The following is a 21,730-nucleotide window of genomic DNA, read 5'->3' on the forward strand; positions in this document are numbered from 1 at the left end:
ACTGAAATATAGTCATCCTAATGGAATCAAACTTACCTGAAAATGTAATTTGGCTCAAGCAGTGCATGATGCTGTACAAGATGCTGTGAAACATCTGAAAATCCACTGAATTCCTATAGGATGTGATGCAGGAGTGCACTACACATGCATATATATATATATATATATATATATACGCACACACAACGGCGGCGGCGGTGGCTCAGGGGTAGAGTGCCTGGATGGGAACCGCAAGGTTGCCAGTTCGAACCCGGGCTCCCCCAGAGTTACTGTCGAAGTGTCCTTGAGCAAGACACTGAACCCCTAATTGCTCCCGATGTGCTAGTTGGTGCCTTGCATGGTTTCCGCTGCCATCGGTGTGTGAATGGGTGAATGTAATGCACAATCTATGTAAAGCGCCTTGGATAAAGGCGCTATATAAATGCACCATTTACCATTTACAACGCAATGTCACAAGGCTAAAGTTATGTTTTTATGTGCACTTACACTGAACATAAGTTCAGTATTTTAAAGTAAATACAATTTTTATATTGACATTCAAACAAACAAACAAACACATATTATATTTAATAATTCACAAACAAACTCTTAGTGAGGAGCTTAACTGTCAGCCACCAGCTGGAAAAACTGACTTTTAACAATGAATTAATTAGCACCTTTTATGTTTGGCTATAGACTATAGATAATCTCATTAAAGATTTAGAAGAATATGGAGCAATCAGCAAATGTTAATTAAATATTGAGAGAGTTTTGAGGTCATCAAGGTAATCATTTATGAATACAATCATGTCTGTTGAAATATCCATTTTAAGTGTGTCAATCCAGGATTAGGTGTCAATCCATGATCCGTTATCCTTCCATTTAAGTTTGATATGGGAAAAGAGCAGAAGGAACGGTTCATGGAAGGTCAGTGCATTATACAGTAGATGAAGTACCAGACTGTTGCCTCTAGCAATTTCCAAATGCTTCCATCATACAGTCTGGAGCAACGGAAGAGCTGTCATGAGTAAAATATAAAGTGGAGCCTCCTCCCCACTTCCGTTTCGTATTTACAGTCGTGCAAATGTATCCTAATATAAATGTAAATCATCTAAGCATATACTGTATAGCTTGCTGCTTAGCAGAAAAGTAAAAAATTAAATTAAATAATTTTAAATATATTTTCGTGAACGGAAATGGCAGTTTCCTTGGATTTCGGGAGGTGTAGTTCCAGACACTAATAGTTGTCTGGCTATGCGAGACTATATATGAAGTGGAATTAAGTGCTATTGCATTAATGTATCCTATTTCCACGGCAGGATGGCAAGGACAGTGTTGTGAAAGAGGTTTACCCGGGAGATAGCGTCCATAGTCTTCTCAGCATCCTAGATGTCATCACGGTAAGCCCCGCCCACTTCCTGCTCCACTTTCCCTCCTGTCTCATGTCAAAGCTGTCAGGCAAGAAGCCTTTTGTGTCCTAAAATGGTAAAGATGACCTGTGTTCCATGGGTCCAGTCTGGTTCTTATTTAGTCACAAGCTCTCGTTAATTATTTTGTTTGCTTAAATATTTCTAAAGCCTACAGACCTTCGTAAATAGCAGATCTAACAGCTCACAATGTGTAGCAATGTTACACATTGTGAGCTTGTAGGTTGTCTATGGTAAGGTAAGGTCATTTTATTTATAAAGCGACTTTCAAAACAATTGTTAGTACAAGGTGCTGTACAATTAAATAATAGAATAAAGCAAGAACATCACATAAAAAAAAGTAACGGACCAACAAAAACGGTACACAGAAATAAACCGAACAATATAGAAATCAACATACGTAGCATAAAATGGAGACACAAGGTTTCTCCCTGACTGCAATAACACTTAATCAGTGATTTCCTGTGTGACTCACTGAGCCTTCTACTCTTAGTCTTCAGCCATTCTTTGTTGTGCGTTGCGGTTGAGCATGACTTGCATAAACTGGTTGTGAAATCACACTTCTTGTGATTTCATTTTCATAAGTGTCTCTTATGTCAGGGGTTCTCAACCTGGGGGTCGCGACCCCTCAAGCCGTCCCCAAATTATTTAAAGACTTTTTTTTGCAACTGAATAGCTGGAAAATGGAAACTTTGAGTTTATATAGTACACATGCATACACTTTCCTTTAATGATTATATCTGGTTTCAGTATTTATTTATGATGTATTCTCTCTATTATTAAGGCTATTGTAGCAGTCTATTTATATTGGTGGTGGGGAGGCGAAACATGGCCAAAGCATTTTCGGGGGTCCCCAGCCAAAAATGTTATGTAATTAATAAAACAAATAATTGATTAATTTAGCTTTTCCTATTCCTTCCTAGTTCCTACCCTATATTTAGGCTATACTACAAAATAGAATAGACCATACAACCACAGTGTTTTGTGGAGCAATCATGGAAGTGTAGTTGATCATTATTGTCATACAAATAATTGTGATTAACGATTATAATTTAAATCAGAAACATATGAATAAAAAGTAAAAACTACTGACAATTTATTTTTATACTATGGCCAAAACTGGTCATGCATTGAATACTTTTTATATATTTGGCAAAAATGGCAAAAATAGCCAATCTACATGCAAAAATAATTGTGATTATATTAAATAATTGTGATCCGGCGGTTATGTAATGATTGTGACAGGCCTAGTGTTTTGTCTGTTCCGTGCATCCAGGGTCACCAGAAGCCATACAGGACAGTGTCAGCACGGGCAGCTGAGGTGTCCACTGTTCTACGACTGCCCGTCGAAGCCTTCCTTAACATTTTTGAAAAGTACCCAGAGAGCCTGGTTCGGGTTGTACAGGTAATAATAATAATAATAATAATAATAATAATGATACAGGTTGTACTGGTTAGTTGTGCTTATCTGTGACTTTGCTGTAAATGTTTTGTTAACCTTGCTTTTATTGTTTTGTGATTATATTACTGTCAATTGATTATCTTCTTGCAATTATTCTATCGATTACTTTTTTGATTAATTGAATTTGAATCAAGAAGAGTTTTCTTTTTATATGAAATTGTATAGTGTAACTGTAAATCTTAAGTTCTAAAGAAATTGGTTTGATTAACCACTTCATCTCTTTTTAAATTATTTTGTCATATATCTGTGCTAAGAAAAATATAGCCGATCTACAAGCTCACAACGCTTGAACGCTTGGCGATGCAACGCGGTGTGAGCCTTTAGATCAGCTATTTTCGGTATTTTTGACAATTATTTTATCCATTAGTAGGATTAACTGACACGCCTACATTCCTCCTGTCGTTTCTGTGGATAGATCATCATGGTTCGTCTCCAAAGAGTTACAGTGCTGGCGTTGCACAACTATCTGGGGCTCACCAATGAGCTCTTCAGTCATGTGAGTTGCACACGCACACACACACGCACACGTACAAACAATACCAGACATTACCACACACACACACACACACACACACACACACACGCTATACAATTAATAGCTCCATGCCAACATCTGAGACCAGTTCAGTTTGTTCATTTATCAGGAATGCCACGTCGTTAGTAGAGTCCACATGCTGATTTTTATTATGGCATAAGTAATTCATCACTTATGAAATGCCCTCGATCCTGCCACACAAACACACAAATGCAGATTTCTCATACACAAATAATGTGGTCACAACCCAGACCACGGAATTGTTTATAGTTTTCAGCAATATTATGCAAATACATGACCCAAGTAATGGATAGTTAAATGTTCACACATTTAAACATGACACATGTTTATTGGTACAGTGTCGTCCATGCATTTAAGTTATTTTTAGATGAGGCTTTGGTGTACTTTAGAGTAGGATTTGGTTTAACATTACAAAGACTTTTGTTTGCCTGAAGAAGGCCTAATTGTTGGTCAAAACATGTTGCTTGTTTGTCCTAAAGGCCAAACTGCACCAATGCAGCTCCTTGCAATAGCCATTGGGGATAATGGTTGCAAGAAGTAGTTGCATGTTGCAAGGAGTTGCATTTTTGTGCACAAATGCTTAAGCCATTTGCCCATAATTTTGCATTTCTTGAGCTTTTAATTATTTATTAGAATCAGCAGTCACTCCATGTATTGTCAGATCAATAATTATCAATAAATAAATACTACATTGGAAAACCACAAAAGGTCTACAGTGCGCAGAAGTCCAAAATGGCGTGATGAAGGAGTTCAACCCGAAGCAGAAAGATCCAAAACTTTTCTTAAGATGTCCATTTCATGGTGAAATTCCTACAAAATATGGACAATCAATGTTGCATGTGAACACAGAACTGGGTTACAACTAAAGTAACCCACACGTATCGGCACAAACGGCCTTCTTCAGGGACCCTGACATTGTTTGTCCACCCCCGGTATAGGAGATGCAGCCCCTTCGTCTGTTGCCCATGTCCCCCCACCCAACGCGTACCAGCCCTGTTCGACATGGCAAGCGGTTCGGCAGCTTGACCGTTACGGAGGAGCACAGAGAGGCCGCCCTAAAGGGAGAACCCTCAGGTCGGGAAAAAGAAAAGGGAAATTGTAGATCATTTAATCACGTCTGACTTGAGAGTCAAACTGTGTAGCAATAGTTTTTTTTTAAATTTGTTCGAAAATCCATCTAAAATTTTCTGCATCCCTGACTTTTGTGCGTAGCTTGCTAAACACCGCACCCTGTGTTTTTAGGTACAGATGGGGAGCAAGGCAAAGACTCTACAGCAGTGCCAACTCTTAACAGGACCATCTCAATGCCTGTGGACATCGCTGGTCAGAGTCTTTATCCTGTCATAGTTCAACCGCACCACTAGCTTTTTATCACCACATAACGTACCTACCTGGCTTACAGAAATATTAGTATTTTTACATTTATATAAGGTAATATTATTAATTTATTTTGCTATTGTCGGCAGGTAAAAACCTTTGCCTTAAAACCATGTACTGTATAGATTATTGAAATAGCACAACACATTTTCTTATTCCCATTAAAATAAATTAATGTAAACTTTCACTTCAAGCTAAAAACATGAAAATCATGAAAGATGGCATAAAGATGAGGTTCTATAAATGTGGTTTGGGTCCATGCAGGTATCCAGAAGGGTTTAAAGTCAGACTTTGACATGGCGTACGAGAGGGGCCGTATTTCTGTTTCTGCTGAGGATGGCAACACTCCACCCACATTCACACGGGTCAGTGCCCAGCAACACACAATTAACCCGGTATACTACTATGATACAAACTCTATGATGGCTACATATAATACACGCAGGTACACGACTCCATTTAGATGTTTGTCACCTGCTTTATATGTGCTGTTTTTTATTCATGCGCTTTTGTAGAACTAATACATTATTTTATTTTTTTGCATGCAAGGAGCATGTATTGTATTTTTATTACGGTCTCTTGTATTTTGAATTATACTCTAGGCCAAGTAAGTAATAGGATAGTCATGTAAAACGATACAAAACGATACAATGACAAGTCGACCGTGTCTCAACAAATAAAACAACAAAGAAGTAAACTACTAACTACAGTTTCCATGTTAACACTCCGATTGCCCGGGGTTATTTAATCCATTAACCCATTCTGAACGGGAACCCATTTTGGTGCTGGCATCATGTTATGCTTTAGCTATTGAAAAACAGCAGATCTACAAGCTCATAGCGCGCCACCGAGTGGCGCGCTACGAGCTTGTAGGTCTGCTATTTTGAAAAATCGAAGAACGACTGACATTTTTAGAATCTGATCTCAGGTCAGAATGGGTTAATCAGACCAGTGTGTGTCCAGTGGAAACCTCGTATGAATCTGATCTCAGGTCAGAATGGGTTAAAGATTTTTGGTCTCGTCGGCTAAACGGGGGCAACATTTTCGATGACGTCCCACTGTTGCGCAACATCGAGTATTGCGCAAAACAGGCGCTCCTAGGCTGTGGAGCGATGCGATCGGTTGTGATATCAATAATCTTCGTCTTTTGGATAAAACTTCGTCCTATGGGCGGTTTGGGCGCTGGGTGTTACTAATTGAAAGGACGGTGAACTTTGTCCTGGGCGATTGGGGTGTTAAGAGCAGAGAATGTAGAACGGTGGTTCTCAAAGTGGAGTTTTGTTAAAGATGCTTTAAGTAAGTGGCCATTTTTACTATCAGCCCTGATTGGTAATCATTGACTAGCGTCTTCAGTAACACGGTTTCTGTGTCTCTCCAGCTAGAAAAATACATTTTCAGGTCGCGAGGCCAATTTCATCCAATCAGGAGAGAGGACTCGCACACAATACAGGATACGCAAGTGAAATTGGAAGTGATGAAGCAAGCAAAAAAAAGAGAACAGGCTCTAAAACTGAAGTTGATAAATGAGCTTTGTGAGGTTCTCTTGCCTGTTTGGATGAAATAGCTGTTTCGTTGAAATTGCTGTTGGGATAAAATTGGTATCCTGGCCTGAAGATGTATTTACTGTTTACACCTGGAGAGACTGGGAGACTCCTTTTTACTGAACAAATGGTAACAGTAAAGGCCTATTCATACTGTGTGTGATAAGGGGACCACCAAAACAGTGGTCAGAGATGTGTTTGTGTGAGTCGCTTATCACTGCAGTGTGACATGGAGTTGGCGTTTTAGGTGGTCACCTTATCACCTAAAACTGGAGTATGATTCATGAATACGCCCAAAAATATCACTTTAAAGGCCTGGTGATGATGCAATGGATTGCATCATCTCAAACGTTACTATCGTGAGCTTTACTTCTATATCAGCAGTGATTTTAAAGGGCTAGTAGGATGACACCTTTTACAATTGCATGGAGTTGTATTTTTGAATGAAACTCGTGGGCTTTCCTTCCTGTGTCTCCCCTGCAGTCCACATCCCAGGACCAGCGGGAGAGGAGGGTGACTGTGGACGAGGTCCCCTCGGGGGTCTACCTGTACCCAGAGGAAGAGGCACTGGCTGACAGCATTTTTGGGCCCGTTCCAAGCGGTCCCAACACGGCTCTGTTCGAGGAGGCCACGAAAGAGATCCAAAAACTCATGAGAATTGAGGTTAGTGTGGAAGATGATGAACACCTTGAACATCAAACCTCACAGAACAAAGTGCAAGTGCAGGTGCAGGTCTGGGCGAATCAATGCCTGGCGGCGTATCTCATTCAAATCCCGATCCAGACGACCTTTGCTCAGTTTACTGTCGTATCAATCTGGGAACCCATTGGCAAAACAAAGGAAAAACAGTGCTCTTTTTCCTTTGTGATGATAATTTTCCAAAATAGTGAAAATGGAAGATCTAGGAGCATTGTGAGCGATCACGATGGCAATTGCCCTGCTATGCCTCGCATAGCAGGGCAATGTGTTTTCCTTGTGCTCACATCTTTCTGGCCTGCATTGTGTACTGAATGAACACATTGGCTGAGAGGGTTCCAATGAGGTCACTGTTTATTTTTGAATGGGGACATTTTCATTTATAATCACTTGAACCGTTTTATGGCGCGAGAAAAACCAATCGGCACACTATTGGACCAACTATTACATTTATTTGCCTAATGAAAACATTAAACTTCAGAAGCATGTCACCTCAAAACTAAACGGGGGGGGGGGGGGGGGGGGGGTTTGACTACATATAAATGATGTAGTTCCAGACCCACAGGAACACGCCCAGGGGGGAGTTGAGTTACCGTGTAGGGGTCACTGTACTGTAACACCCCAAATCGTGGGTGTGTGTGTGTGTATAAACCATCATGATTCTGAACAACACCTAGAATCCATCGCACACATAACAAATGGATGTAGTGCATACAAAAACGTATATATTGCTCGCCAAGACCGGATTGTTGACCTAGTGTCTGATGCAGTTCGAAAGTATGTGCCATCTAGTTACCAGATTGGTTTAGCTGTGCATGCGAGGTCTTTGCTAACATCCCGAATACACCTGATGTTGTCTTTGTTGACACCAGACACAAGGAGGTCCTGATTCTGGAGGTGGGCTGTGTCTTTGATTTGTACATGGACCAGGCATTCCAAGTATCAACCATTACTTGGAAGTATAACAAACCTGGGGTATCGCTGTAGATTTGCCATACTGATATTCGGAAGCCTGGGCCATGTGCATAAACTGACCATGAGTGGCCTAAGAATAGCTGGCATGACAAAAAGGAAAGCCAAACAACTTGCCAAATACTGTTCTGTTTCGACTGTTATAGGCAGTTTGTCTGTGTGGAGAAGGAGGTGCCATGTGTATCCTTAAGTGAACATTAACTGTCAACCCCGTTATATTTGTTTCCTTGTCAAATTAATTGTAATTTGTGGATTCAAATAAGTGTGTGTGTGTGTGTGTGTGTGTGTGTGTGTGTGTGTGTGTGTGTGTGTGTGTGTGTGTGTGTGAGAAATGTTAATGCAAGAATGAAACGCATTATGTTCATGTTGCTTAACTGGTGCCTTTACATAACTTTAGATTACAACAGTCTGTCGTTAAATGTTGGCTGAATTTTGCAAGGTGCTGTATTTTGTCACCATGCACCATTGCTTCTCTGATATGATCTGACTTTCCTGTCCTTGTTGTTTTCTCTAGGATCCTGCCTTGCTAAATGGGAGAGTGTCTCTGCACCATGCCAAAGCTGGAGCTGTGTTAGCCAGACAGGGAGACCAGGTACTTTATCAAGACCAACGTCCCTACTCCTTTTAACATGGTGGTGCTAGACTGGGCATTGGAGAGACCAACTGTATATCCATCTTATATCCCTGTATGTTATCTGTATGTATCCTTGGGTAGGATATACTGTAGGGCTGCACTGCAACTATCAATTACATGCTTAGTGATTATTCTTTTGATTTACATTTCAGATTCATCTAATCGAGAAGCATGTTTTTTTTAATGTATATACCATATCTTTATTTATCAATGTAACTACCTCAAAAAAGGTTACAATTGATATATTTTTATTAATCGATTAAATGTATTTGTTTAACTCTTTCAACCCTAGTAGGATGCTGTAAAACCACCATTACCCTTTTCATGTCACTCACCCCCTAGAAGGGGTGCACGCACCACAGTTTGGGAACCCCTGCTCTACACTAATTTTTCTTCCCCCCTTCCCCCCACCCTTCCCCCAAGGACGTGAGTCTGCACTTTGTCCTGTCTGGCTGTCTGCATGTCTACCAGCGTATGATTGGCAAACAGGACGCAGTCTGTCTGTTTGTCACGCAGCCGGGGGAGATGGTGGGCCAGCTGGCGGTGCTCACCGGGGAGCCCCTCATTTTCACCATCAAGGCCATCCGCGACTGCAGCTTCCTCAAGATCTCCAAGTCTGACTTCTACGAGTGAGTCGCCCCGCTTCCAAAGTGATCCAAGCCAGTGCCTCTCAAACATTTTCATGTCAAGGAACCACTAATTTGAAAAGATGTGTACCAGGAGTGAGTGCGTGTGGGTTGTCCAGACTTTTTTTCAAAGGGGGGCATAGACTGCATCTCCTGTCATACTGTACCTTTGGACCATAACAGAGTCTCATACAAAAGAATCACTCTTTTGTTGACAGTGTAGCCAAATGTGCTGTGAAAAAAAAAAAAAAAAAAGATCCAACCAGCACACCCCACCCACCCAACACCACCAAACACACTCATACTACTACATTGCACAGGCCATAAATAATATATTTGAGGGAGGAAGCCGTGAGGACATATAAAATCTGCCCTTGTGCCAGCCAGGTTTGGCCAGACTTTAGACGTCTGACACAATGCTTAAGGGCTGAGCAGCAGTACCCACGTGACCTGACCTGCCATTTTTATTGTACCATTGATGCCCCCTGCAGGATTATGAGGGAGCAGCCCAATGTGGTGCTGAGTGCCGCCCACACCGTGGCCGTCCGCATGTCTCCTTTCGTCAGGCAGATGGACTTCGCCATTGACTGGATGGCTGTGGAGGCTGGCAGAGCCCTCTATAGGTGCAGTATACATCAGTGCTTCTCAAACCTCCAAATGTATATGTATTTGGCCGCAGACCCCCATCTGAAAAGCCGATATACAAGCCTTTCACAAATAAATACATAATTTATGTCATCCATAAACTCTGTATAACCACTTGCTCCTTCCTCCGCCACATGTAGGCAGGACGACCAGTCAGACTCCACCTACATTGTTCTGAATGGCCGTCTGCGTTCGGTTATCCGCAAAGCTAACGGCAAGAAGGAGCTGGTGGGGGAGTACGGTAGAGGAGACCTCATTGGAGTGGTGAGTCACTGCTCTTCCTTTCTGTCTGAGATGTGTTTGAGAAGGTGTGGTCCAATGTTTCAAAATGAAATTGTACCGCTGTCGAGGTTTAGCATACAAAGGTGCATTCGTGAGGCTTCCTTGTGGCTCAGTAAACTACTGTATAACATATAACATATAATGTAACATCCAGACTAGCCTGGAACTCGCCTATGCTTTCTATGGCATAGGCAGCTCCCGGCAGGATCCGCCGGCAGAAACTGTGCGCAGCTGCTGGACATGAGACTAATTAATTAGAGCGACAGAGAGAGAGAGAGAGAGGAGTGTGTGTGTATGTGTGTACGGGTGTGCGTGTGCGTCAATTTAACAAAGGTGCAGACGATCAGAAATCAGCAGAGAGTGATCGACGTTTGCGCTACTACTCTATGCCGCATTGAAGTGGACTCGGACCCAGACTTTTTTTTCTCCCTGGAAATGAAAACGTCTGGGTTTCCGAGGCTACATCCACACAGCCCACTATGTAGCCGTATGAAGGAGTCCCATCATCCCACTATTTTGGTAGGCACGTGCGTGCGTGCGTGCGTGCGTGTGTGCGTGCGAGCATGCACGCTAAATTGATAAAATTGGCTACGAAATATGCACTAATAAAAATATATATATTAACCCATTCTGAACGGGAACCCATTTTGGTGTTAGCATCATGTTATGCTTTAGCTATTGAAAAATAGCAGATCTACAAGCTCATAGCGCGCCACCGAGTGGCGCGCTACGAGCTTGTAAGTCTGCTATTTTTGAAAAATCGAAGAAAGACTGACATTTTTAGAATCTGATCTCAAGTCAGAATGGGTTAATCAGACCCAGTGTGTGTCCAGTGAAAACATCGTATGAATCTGATCTCAGGTCAGAATGGGTTAAAGCCTTACTCAAGCCAATGCTGCTATACGTCATAATGCCTGGCTGAGCGCCGCTGCGTGGTTTTCCTGAAAGTTGCCTTTGTCTAAGAATGATTGATTAATGTTGATTTGATGCATAATGAATAACTATGGATTATTTCCTGGCCTACTTATCCCCGGGGATGTGATAGTCGTAATAGCATTCAAAGCATTTTATTATTGATTATGGCAACAGGCGGGTTCTTTGGTGCATTTAGGTCAGCCATATTGAGTTTCCAGTGTATCTATTGGTGTCTTTAGGTGGAGGCCTTGACCAGACAGCCTAGAGCCACAACTGTCCACGCAGTCCGAGACACAGAGCTGGTCAAACTGCCCGAGGGAACACTCAACAACATCAAGAGACGATACCCTCAGGTCAGTGCCTTCACCTTGTTAAAGATGGAATGCCACAATTTTTGTATTTTTCCAGTTTTTCATGTGTCTATGAGGTGACAGTACTTCATTAGACACCCTGGAGTAATTTTTATGTGCAATGATGTATTCCCTTTGTATTTAGGGTTTCTTTCTGGAGGCTGAACCCTTGACAGTCAAACGTGCCAATGAAAAAAACAGTAATATAGTGACATCACATTATCAGCCCCTCCCCTAACCCCTCCCCCTTATACAACTACAGATGTGGGTGCAGCTTAAGTTCGGGTGGATCACCACCCATCACCACCCACCAGGCAAACCAGGCATACTTAATGAACTGGCGGGGGTGCCCACATAAAAACGACATTTTAACAAATACTGTACACTTTTTTGAAAACATTCTTCCTCCTTATATAACGACCTGATGATCATGTTTTAGGGCGGAAAAAAATCATGGCACTCCATCTTTAAGGAATGACCTAACCAGACTTTTTAAATTGGTAGGCAAGTGCAGACCAATTGTATCGGTTGTAAATATCACTTTTTCGTTTTATTTTTTCTTTCCTACATTTAAAAAATATATTATTTCAAAAAAATATTAAATCGCAACTAAAAACAAAAAAAAGAATTTTTTTCAACCATAGTTTTCATAAATAAAAAAAATGTTTAAGAAGTAGTGAAAATACAGATGTACAAGCTCACAATGTGGTGCTAAAGTGACACATTGTGAGCTTGTAGATCTGCAAACATCTAATTTGTCTTTTGGGTCTCGACTCTGGAGCTAGAAAGTGTGGGAGACCATTGGTTCCAGATTGTGCTCCGTGTTGAGAGGTGCTATAGTTTGAATGATGCTGATCTCGTTCTTCAGGTTGTGACCCGGTTGATCCATTTGCTGGGCCAGAAGATCCTGGGGAACCTGCAACAGGGCAAAGGTGATTACGTTCTAATTGCTAATAGCTATATGGTATTTAAACTTCATTAGTATTTCAACATATTATTACAACAAAGCAAATCAGTTTGTAGCTGCAACAAAAGATACAAAGCTACAAATAAGTTGATCTGGCTTCAACTTCAGATGTAAAGCGACAAATAATATGAATCTTTTATATCAAGTTTGCATCTGCCTGTGAGAACACATATCATGTTCATTCACACACCTCTCCTGTCGTCCAGCTTCCACCTTGGGTCTGGCCAATGTGACAACCAGCCCTGATGTCACCAACCCCGCCAGTAACCTGTCCACCGTGGCTGTCCTGCCTGTCTGTGATGACGTGCCTATCAACGCTTTCAATCTGGAGCTCAGCCATGCCCTCAGTGCCATTGGTATGTCTATTTGACTAGCAGTCACACCCAGCAGCAGGGACATGTTTGCTTGCTTACTGTATGTCTAGAAAGCCCTCCCAGTATTAAAATGCTAAAAGTTGCATTTATTTTACAGTATAGCATTTTACAGTATTATCCAAATCCGTAAAGTGCTTTACGTTCACCTGACGGTGGAGGAAACCATGCAAAGCACCAGTCTGCTCATCAGGAGCAGTTAGGAGTTCATTGTCTTACTCAAAGACACTTGGACAGGTAGCTAGGAGGAGCACAGGATCGAACCGGGAACCTCCTGATTCCAAGTCGACCGCTCTAGTTGATGATGAGCAAAGTGGCGATGCACTGTCCAATAAAAATAGGCACCACATTTGGCGCCACAGCGCCATCTGGTGGAGGGCTCAGAGCCCTACACATGTATTTTCAACATGAGCACCATTAATTTGAAAGCCGTTTTGGCCGGAAACTGAGAGTCAGGAAGTAAAAACATAACATGTCCAGCGATTGTCATTTAATCCACCCAAAAACATACTTTTTGTAAACTAGGATTAGAGAAAGGAGCCGCAAATCAAGCTTGTTTTTGGTCTAAAAAGAAGAATCCGAGATATTGGCGTTCTAAGAATCTGCGTCTCCATAGACGGCATAAGACCAGCGGATTTTTATTTTTTATTCTTTCTCACTGCACCGGAACCGGAGTGTTATGAGCGCATCCAGGACACAATTGATCACCGTAATCAATTGATATTAAAAAAAAAAGTGTGAAAAGGCAATCTCTGCGATAAATGAGTTAATATAATGTATTATTGGAACATAATGGAGAGAAATGTAATCTAAATTTGGGATTTGTTTCCTCAAATGTGATTTTGTCCTAATAAATGTACAGGTATATTGTATATTGTCACAAATTAATATTGTATCAGACAATGTGCAGCATCCTTCTTATTATTGTCTAATGCGTTTAACTACTTAAACTATTTCTGTTGTGTAAATGGCCAAAGGACAAGCTCATAAATGCTTTGCCTGTAATGACATTCCAAAACATGGACGCCAGGGTTAATGTGGTCCCGGTGATGGATGTTTCTTTGTCTGTTCAAACTTCAGGGCCAACGTTGCTGCTAACGAGTGAGATAATCCGAGAGCGACTGGGCGCGTCGGCGTTGGACAGGTCAGTCAGACGACATGAACCAAAACATAACTCAGTCCTGTCGAACCACAACCATGCAGGCGTCCTGAACCTGAACCCCTTCATGTGATGCAACCTTTCTCCAGTAGTTGCCCTCGTTCGTCACCGTCTCTGTTTCTCTGCATTTCATCACCGACACATCTTTTGAATTATTCAAACCCTCCTCCTCTGTCTCCATCCGGTAGTATCCATGAATACCGGCTGTCTGGCTGGCTGGCCCAGCAGGAAGACATCAACAGAATCGTCCTTTACCAGACCGACAACACCATGACGCCCTGGACCCAGCGCTGCATCCGACAGGCAGACTGCATCTTGATAGTGGGCCTCGGGGACCAGGAGCCTGCCCCGGGACAGGTGAGGGCCATTTCTAGAGAGGTGGTGACGGGTATAATACAGATAACAATTTAATGAAAACTAATTATTATCAACACATCCACAGAACTATTAAAATGGTGTAATAAAACTATCACTTTTCACAGAAATCCTAGCAATATGAACATTTTTATTTAACCCATTTAGGCCTGAGGACAATTCTTTAAAAAAAAGTCTTCTAAATCCTAAAAGCTTTCTGAAAAACCTATGTTTCTATGTCAGTGTTACTCAACCTCTTTCATGTCAAGGACCCACAGAATTATCTGTATTTGGCCGCAGACTTCTGTCTCCTGTCTCCCCACAGAAGCAAAGATTTGAGTTAAAAACGTTCACTCTGAAAGAATATATATTCAAAGATTTGCACCACATTTGCACGATTAAAAAAAAAATAGCAGACCTACCAGTTCATAGGAGTGCCGCGCTATGAGCTTGTAGATCTGCTATTTTTCAATAGCTAAAGTATAACATAATGCTATAAACACTATTCCCAGAAATCCTAGCAATATGAATACTTTTATTTAAGCAACGAAGACCTTCTTCAGGCTTCAACTTGACTGGTCCTCTCAGCGTCCTTTCTCTGTGTGTTTTTTCCACCTGTTCTCCTATCATGGCGTCTAGCTGGAACAGATGCTGGAGAACACGGCGGTCCGGGCTCTGAAGCAGCTGGTGCTGCTGCACAGAGAGGACGGCCCCGGGCCCTCCAGGACGGTGGAGTGGCTCAACATGCGCAGCTGGTGCTCCGGACACCTGCACCTCAAGTGTCCCCGCAGGGTCTTCTCCAGACGCGGCCCCAGCAAGCTGGTAGGAGGAGTGGACCCAAAGGCTCAAACACCTGCCGAGCACTCATGTGTCATGATGCACTGCTTTTTATATTCAGTTTGTGATTAGGAAGTAGGAACGTTTGAGCTAATTCTAATGTTCACTGTCTCTCCATGAAATGGTACAGATAGTTTTCACGGTTTGTCCTAGCCTTATTGGTCCTATAGGTGGTTATAGTCTTATAGTTAGTAGGTGGTTATGATTTGATGTGATTTAACTTAATTTGATACTTAATATGATCTTATTTTTTGTGTGTGTGCGTGCGTGCGTGCGTGCGCAGAGGGAGGTGTATGAGAAGGTGTTTGAGAAGACAGCAGACAGACACAGTGATTTCTCTCGGCTGGCCCGGGTGTTGACAGGAAACAGCATTGCCCTGGTGTTGGGTGGAGGAGGAGCGAGGTGAGTGCGGCCTACACTACCAAAGATGGCACTTCTGTAATGGAGAATACAGATGGCCTTGGTAAAGCCATATTAAATTCAGCTCATGCCCAGTCACATCACGTCATTAATATACTTCTGGGATTTTTCTGTTTTCCCATGTGGCCTCGGTTCCATTTGGGTGTGACATACAGTAAACTGACTTCCACAATGTATTTAATTCTAATTGGAATATCCCACCCACCCCAGCCTATCTTGAATAACCCATTTTGCGGGCGGGAACCCCTTTTGGTCTTTTTAAGCATTATGTTATACTTTAGCTATTGTAAAATAGCAGATCTACAAGCTCATAGCGCGGCACCGAGTGCCACGCTACGAGCTTGTAGATCTGCTAAAGGTCCTAATAATGGCATGGTGTCCCTGTGCAGTCAGTACTTGGAGGCAAATCTGAAGCCGTGTGGAACTCCATCCACATTTGTTTCGAAAACTCAAGTAGTGACCCATTAAAATTCCTCTGTGTCACGGAGGACCCACTGGAGGACCCACTGTTTGGGAAACTGTTTCTTAGAGGGCAACAACTTTACTCGTATAAATTGGGGCCTTTACTCCTCTGAATTGGGGTTGTGGTACGTCACAACAAGTGTCTTACGTGGTGGTTCTTCTACTCCATGCAGAGGATGCTCCCATGTGGGTGTCATCAAGGCCATGGAGGAGGCAGGGATCCCCATAGACATCGTGGGCGGCACCTCCATCGGCTCGTTCATCGGAGCGCTGTACGCTGAGGAGAGGAGCGCCGTGCGGACCAAACAGAGAGCCAGAGAGTGGTCCAAGGTGCTCCATTCAGTCCCTCAATATTATGTCTATAGGATTCTAATATTGCACTGCCAAAGTGGAAATTAATTGAGTTTTGGCAGCAGGAAAGAAACCTGCGGAAACCAGCGAAAGCGGAAATGCAAACAATTATAGTCTCTTTTTATTTCATAGGCAATGAACTCTGTGTTCAAAACGGTGCTGGACCTGACCTATCCCATCACGTCCATGTTCTCTGGCTCTGCCTTCAACACCAGCATCTACAAAGTGTTCCAGGACAAGCAGGCTGAGGTGAGTGGTCACGACTCGCTGGTCATGTTACAATGGCACGCCATTACAGGCTGCTGGAATGGATGGATCTATAGCCCCATTCACACCGAACAGCGTGACGCAAAAGACTAGCTCTGAATGTCAATACAATGTCTATGGAGGCGAGCGTTTCACATTTTTCCTTAGTGTCATGCTTTTTTTTTGCGTTCCAATGTGAACACAGCTTAAATTGTTATGCAACCAGAAGTGACAGTTTATTTTTATTCAACCTAGTGTATGTAGTTAACTAGAGTACTTTCTAGACTAGACATGGGCAAGAAACACCTATAGCAAGCTAAACTGGTGTGTGTTTTTACAGGATCTGTGGCTGCCATACTTTAATGTGACCACTGACATCACTGCCTCCTCCATGCGTGTTCATCAGGATGGTGAGTGACAGCTGAGTTCACAGCTCTGGCCCCTATGACTATCTTTTTTTTGGTTAATCTACCGGTATTTCTTTATTTTATCTGATTTTATTTTAAAGGTTAGGATAGATGCATGTAGGCCAAGGCCATTTGTTTGTTTGTCAGGTCAGTCCAAAGCTGTTAGACACGGGGACCATAGTTATGTAGGCCAAATAACGTGTTCTCTACATTTGACACCAGCCACAGCTTAAGCAACTCAACCTGTCCAGAATGACAGTGAACTAATGTGTGAAAATGGCATGGTTTGTTCCAAAAATATGGCCACTAGAGGCCTCCTCTAAACCGACTACAGTACCTGTATGCATAGATGAGTGTCTGGACTGTATGCTCTCATGTTTACATTATGAAGTAAAATAGGAAAGTACTGTAGAAAGTAAGTAAAATACTTTACCTTACCATGCTAGTGTCCTGATGAATTGTCACCATAATATGTTTCTGGGAATGTGTATGTTTTGACTGATAGAATAAAATGCACTGTTCCAAACTTTACCTAAAATAGTACTATATTGGGATGACTCTGATCAACTAATAGTTGATTGAAGGCCATTCACCCCCAAATTCAATGCACAGTATGTTCTCAGTTCAGCATTTGAGAAATCCACAAACTTGCCAAAAACCCAGCGGTGCTGAATTTGACTTATATTATAGTGTAGATGCAATTGCTGCATTGTAAACTACAATTCTTTCATACTTTTCATATCAGTTGAATTTGGGGGGTTATGGATTTACTGGCCTGGGTCTTTCCAAGAAATGCTTGTGATTGCATCTTGGCATGTATCTACTAACTGCTGGAGCAAAGCTCCCCTTAATTCAATCTTCCTATCCATGTATCATGTCTTCCTCTAAAAAAAAAAACCTAGTCTTTCTTTTTCCTCATTCCTCAGTCTTTCATTCCTTCCTTCCATCTAATTGAAGTAACATGATAAACATGTAGTACTCCATTCTTCATAATCATATACCATCCATTTTATGTCAACATGTCTTAAGAACTTCCCCGAACACAATGTAGTTGCTGTCCTAATGTTGGTTCCCTGGTGCGTGCGCGTGTGTGTGTATATATATATATATATATATCCGCAGAGCTATACGTCTGTCCATAGGCTACACTGTAACTGGTTTAGATGCAGATTCCCTAGACCTCGCCTAGCAAATGTCCATGTCAACATTTAGGATCCAGAACACTTGCCCCCCCTGGCTTTTTTCCCCCTCCTTCGCTCCTCCTTAATGCCACCCTGTCCCCTTCACCCCTCTCCCCCACTTCCTTTGCTCTGTGTACCGTAGCTTTTCTGACATGCTCTCTTCATGCAATTCTAGAATGACGCTGCTCCATTTTGACCACGTTGTCTTTAGCCACTTGTTTTCTTGGGTTTAATGCGTCCACACATGCGTTTGTTTCGACTCGATGGAATTGTTAGTTATATAGCCAAATAGATACCGACGTGAACCATAGCATCCCTTTTCTGGGCTTGTCACATAAGAACATTTGTTTGAAAATGATTCATCACAACATATTGCAATGTGGCGACACCCTATTGTCACCCATTTTTGCAGTTATATGGCATAACCCGTCGGTTGCTTTTTATGAAACTACTGTAGAATGGTAGAGGGTCATGACAAAAGGGAAAGAGAGACATCTTACACCGGGGGCGGGGGCCGGGGGGGCTTTATAGACATTTATCAAAATCATGAATTCTGAACGGGCATATCTCATGCCCCATTTGACCTACAGTTATGACATCCTTTACACATGCCTCCCTTCATGAGGAACACGTTACATTTTCTATGCTTTTCAGCACACACGGGCAGATGTTCCATTACTGGACCATGAACACCAAATGAGGTGCTAGAGAGCTCATTAAACGACACTTAAATACACACTCCTCCTAGGATGTTTGAGAAATTTCCCCAAAACATACACACAGAATGTATGCAACAATATCTAAAATCCCAGCGAAGGAAAAGGTTTCCATGAGCCAATGGATATTGTAGGAGGCATGGAGTTTGTATTTCACAAAAGGCGCAAATAGCTCACAAATGCCACAGAGCTTTGTATGCTTATCAGCAGACATAAGCAGATGCTGGTCCTCCATTATTGGACCATGAAAACATGACCACTGGAGGAATAATGAAGCCCAATGTGAACACTATGCTGTTGCTATGGCATCTTGCACTCACTGCTTTTCCCACAGTATTTCTACTTGTAGATACATTTATTTTAGTTTTCTTTTGCCGTACTCAAGGCTGCTACATAAGCATAGGCATCTACAAAGCTTATGAACTCTTGATTTATGCATCACAACACAATCTTTTGCTTAGATCCCCTATTTTTCCCTCCTTTTTCTCTGGAGACATTTGCAGGTCAATTATATAAAAATGAAGGTGTCTCACTCTTTCTCCCTCTCTCTATCCCCTCCTCTTTGGCTTGGTGGAGTCTTCCATTAACAATGCTAATTCTAATTCTTAACACTTAACATGAAATACCAGACAGGCTTGACATACAGTAGTTGCTCTCATCTGAGACATAGTTTATTATTATTATTATTATTATAGTGTTTTGTTTTTATGTTATCTATTTTTTTTTAATCCAAGATCAATTATGTGAATGGTATTCAAATAATTATTGAAAAAGTTTATTTTGACAAAATTAGACCAATAACTGTAATAAGCCTGTGCAGCCAATAAGGCTGCTATGTGGAATGTGTTAGTTTTATTTGTCACGTTTGGGTTTGTGTTTTTTGCACAGCCACTGTTACCATCCCTTGTCCTGCTCTTTGCAGTGTTGCTCACTTTCTCTATTTTGCCAGCCTTCCCTTGCTGTCTTTCTCCTTCCTTCTCCTTCTGGCTCATTCTCTATCTCTCTCTATCTCTCCTCTCTATCTCTCTATCTCTATCTCTATCTCTCTCTCAGTCTCTCTCTCTCTCTCTCTCTCTCTCTCTCTCTCTCTCTCTCTCTCTCTCTCTCTCTCTCTCTCTATCTCTCTCTCAGTCTCTCTCTCTCTCTCTCTCTCGTCCGTGACGTGAACTCCACCCATGTTTGATGTGTTCCTCCTTCTCATCTTCATTTCCTGACAGGCTGCGTCTGGCGCTATGTTAGAGCCAGTGCCTCCTACACCCCCTATTTACCCCCCCTCTGCGACCCCAAGGACGGCCACTTGCTTGTGGATGGTTGCTATGTTAACAATGTCCCAGGTCAGACTTCAAGTCCCGCCCACCAAAACTCTTCCTTTTCTCTAAAACACAAATCGACCACTCAGGCTACCCTCCTCGTCCTCTCCATGAGTAGGGCTGGGCAATATAGCTATATTAAATTGATATTGTGATATGAGACTAAATATTCTCTGGGATTTTGGATATTGTTATACTGTAGTGTGATATAATATAATTGTTGTCTTTCAGTGCATTACAGTAAAGTGATGTAAGTTCCTGAACTTACCTGACAACGTTCTACAATTTGCTAGCTGTTGTATTTTCCTTTACCCTCTTAGCTATTATGGCATTACTAAGATTTTAGGAAAGCACCAATAGCCATCCCCACAATATCATCACTATATTGCTATTGATGTATTTGGTCAATCTTTTTGGATTGTGTTCATTATATTTTGCCCATATCGCCCAGCCCTACCCGTGAGTTCCCCACTCACTCCTTAACCCCACCCACCCTGACCAGTTGGACATTGGGGACCCATGGTTTGGAAGGAAAAACTAAAAGTGTTGAGTGTTGCAATGATCAGTAGGGATATTGTTACACTCCAATTGGCTTTACTGTACCACACACATTAACCACACGCGTCCCTATTCTGTGTATGATCATAATAGGCGAACATTCTACAAACATCCGGTGAAAATGGCAGATCTACAAGCACATGATGCATTGTGAGCTTGCCCATCGGCTGTTTTCAGCTAAGAGATCAGTGTAGGGGGTAAAAAAAAAGCAGAGTGCCAAAGACAGACCCCTGGCGGACCCTGGTCAACAAACTATATAGGGCATAAGTGGTGAATTGGCTTCCCCCTGTGGCCCTGCCCCACAATATGACTTCTTCTTGAAGGCTTTGCATCATACGGTATCCATGGGTCAGAGAGAGAGAGAGAGAGAGAGAGAGGTGCATTGTAGTCCTCCTTGTGACTGTCGTGCTTTGCTGCCATTCTCCTCAAGCCTGATTTACACTTCATCGTACGATGGTGGCGTCGTGTGCCGCTGAATAGCCGATCTACAAGCTCACAACACGTGGCGCACGTGATGTGACGCGACACGTTGTGAGCTTGTAGGTTGGCTGTTTTCAGCACGAGACGACGGTGTCGTGCCGCGGAGCATAAATAAGGCATCATGCTGTTTCCTCTGTGGTGTTCTGCACTCGGCCCGGTAAGCGCTTGTGTTCTCTACGCGCCATGTCTCATTTCAGTAAGCTTTCACAGAGCTTTGAAGTTCCTTCCCCCACACTTTTTTGCATCTCCCTTTTTGAATCCCAGGCATCCAGCGTTCCCAGAATGTCTCTAAAGCAGTATTGAAAAATCGGTATCACCCCGGCTAGCCTGCTAGAAATCAATGAACCGGTTGTCTCGCCGATTAATGTCTTTCTTAGTCGTTTAGCTCAGAGGCGGTACAGCCAATTTATGAGCCTCGGTGGAGTGTGTTAGACGAGGCCATCATCACT

At 42.3% G+C, this 21,730-nt stretch overlaps 1 protein-coding gene across 8 annotated transcripts in view; it reads left to right on the plus strand.

Annotated features, from left to right (window-relative positions):
• pnpla6 (patatin-like phospholipase domain containing 6) overlaps positions 1–21,730 on the plus strand; it is a 40,921-nt gene that overhangs the window by 10,768 nt on the left and 8,423 nt on the right. For 6 of the 8 annotated variants that reach the window (XM_080760340.1, XM_080760345.1, XM_080760343.1 and 3 more), the window contains exons 9-30: positions 1,299–1,379; positions 2,683–2,811; positions 3,284–3,364; positions 4,363–4,498; positions 4,667–4,747; positions 5,066–5,166; positions 6,826–7,005; positions 8,525–8,602; positions 9,068–9,273; positions 9,762–9,893; positions 10,056–10,179; positions 11,352–11,465; positions 12,331–12,394; positions 12,636–12,785; positions 13,881–13,944; positions 14,148–14,316; positions 14,953–15,135; positions 15,434–15,552; positions 16,206–16,362; positions 16,516–16,632; positions 16,970–17,039; positions 20,151–20,267. In XM_080760340.1, coding sequence (XP_080616466.1) covers positions 1,299–1,379; positions 2,683–2,811; positions 3,284–3,364; positions 4,363–4,498; positions 4,667–4,747; positions 5,066–5,166; positions 6,826–7,005; positions 8,525–8,602; positions 9,068–9,273; positions 9,762–9,893; positions 10,056–10,179; positions 11,352–11,465; positions 12,331–12,394; positions 12,636–12,785; positions 13,881–13,944; positions 14,148–14,316; positions 14,953–15,135; positions 15,434–15,552; positions 16,206–16,362; positions 16,516–16,632; positions 16,970–17,039; positions 20,151–20,267 — 2,653 coding nt within the window. The remainder of the gene's footprint in view (positions 1–1,298; positions 1,380–2,682; positions 2,812–3,283; positions 3,365–4,362; positions 4,499–4,666; positions 4,748–5,065; positions 5,167–6,825; positions 7,006–8,524; positions 8,603–9,067; positions 9,274–9,761; positions 9,894–10,055; positions 10,180–11,351; positions 11,466–12,330; positions 12,395–12,635; positions 12,786–13,880; positions 13,945–14,147; positions 14,317–14,952; positions 15,136–15,433; positions 15,553–16,205; positions 16,363–16,515; positions 16,633–16,969; positions 17,040–20,150; positions 20,268–21,730) is intronic. The other 2 variants (XM_080760344.1, XM_080760346.1) reach the window with 2 other exon arrangements.

Source organism: Protomyctophum bolini, assembly GCF_963924005.1.
Source record: "Protomyctophum bolini genome assembly, chromosome: 3".
Lineage (NCBI taxonomy): Eukaryota > Metazoa > Chordata > Actinopteri > Myctophiformes > Myctophidae > Protomyctophum > Protomyctophum bolini.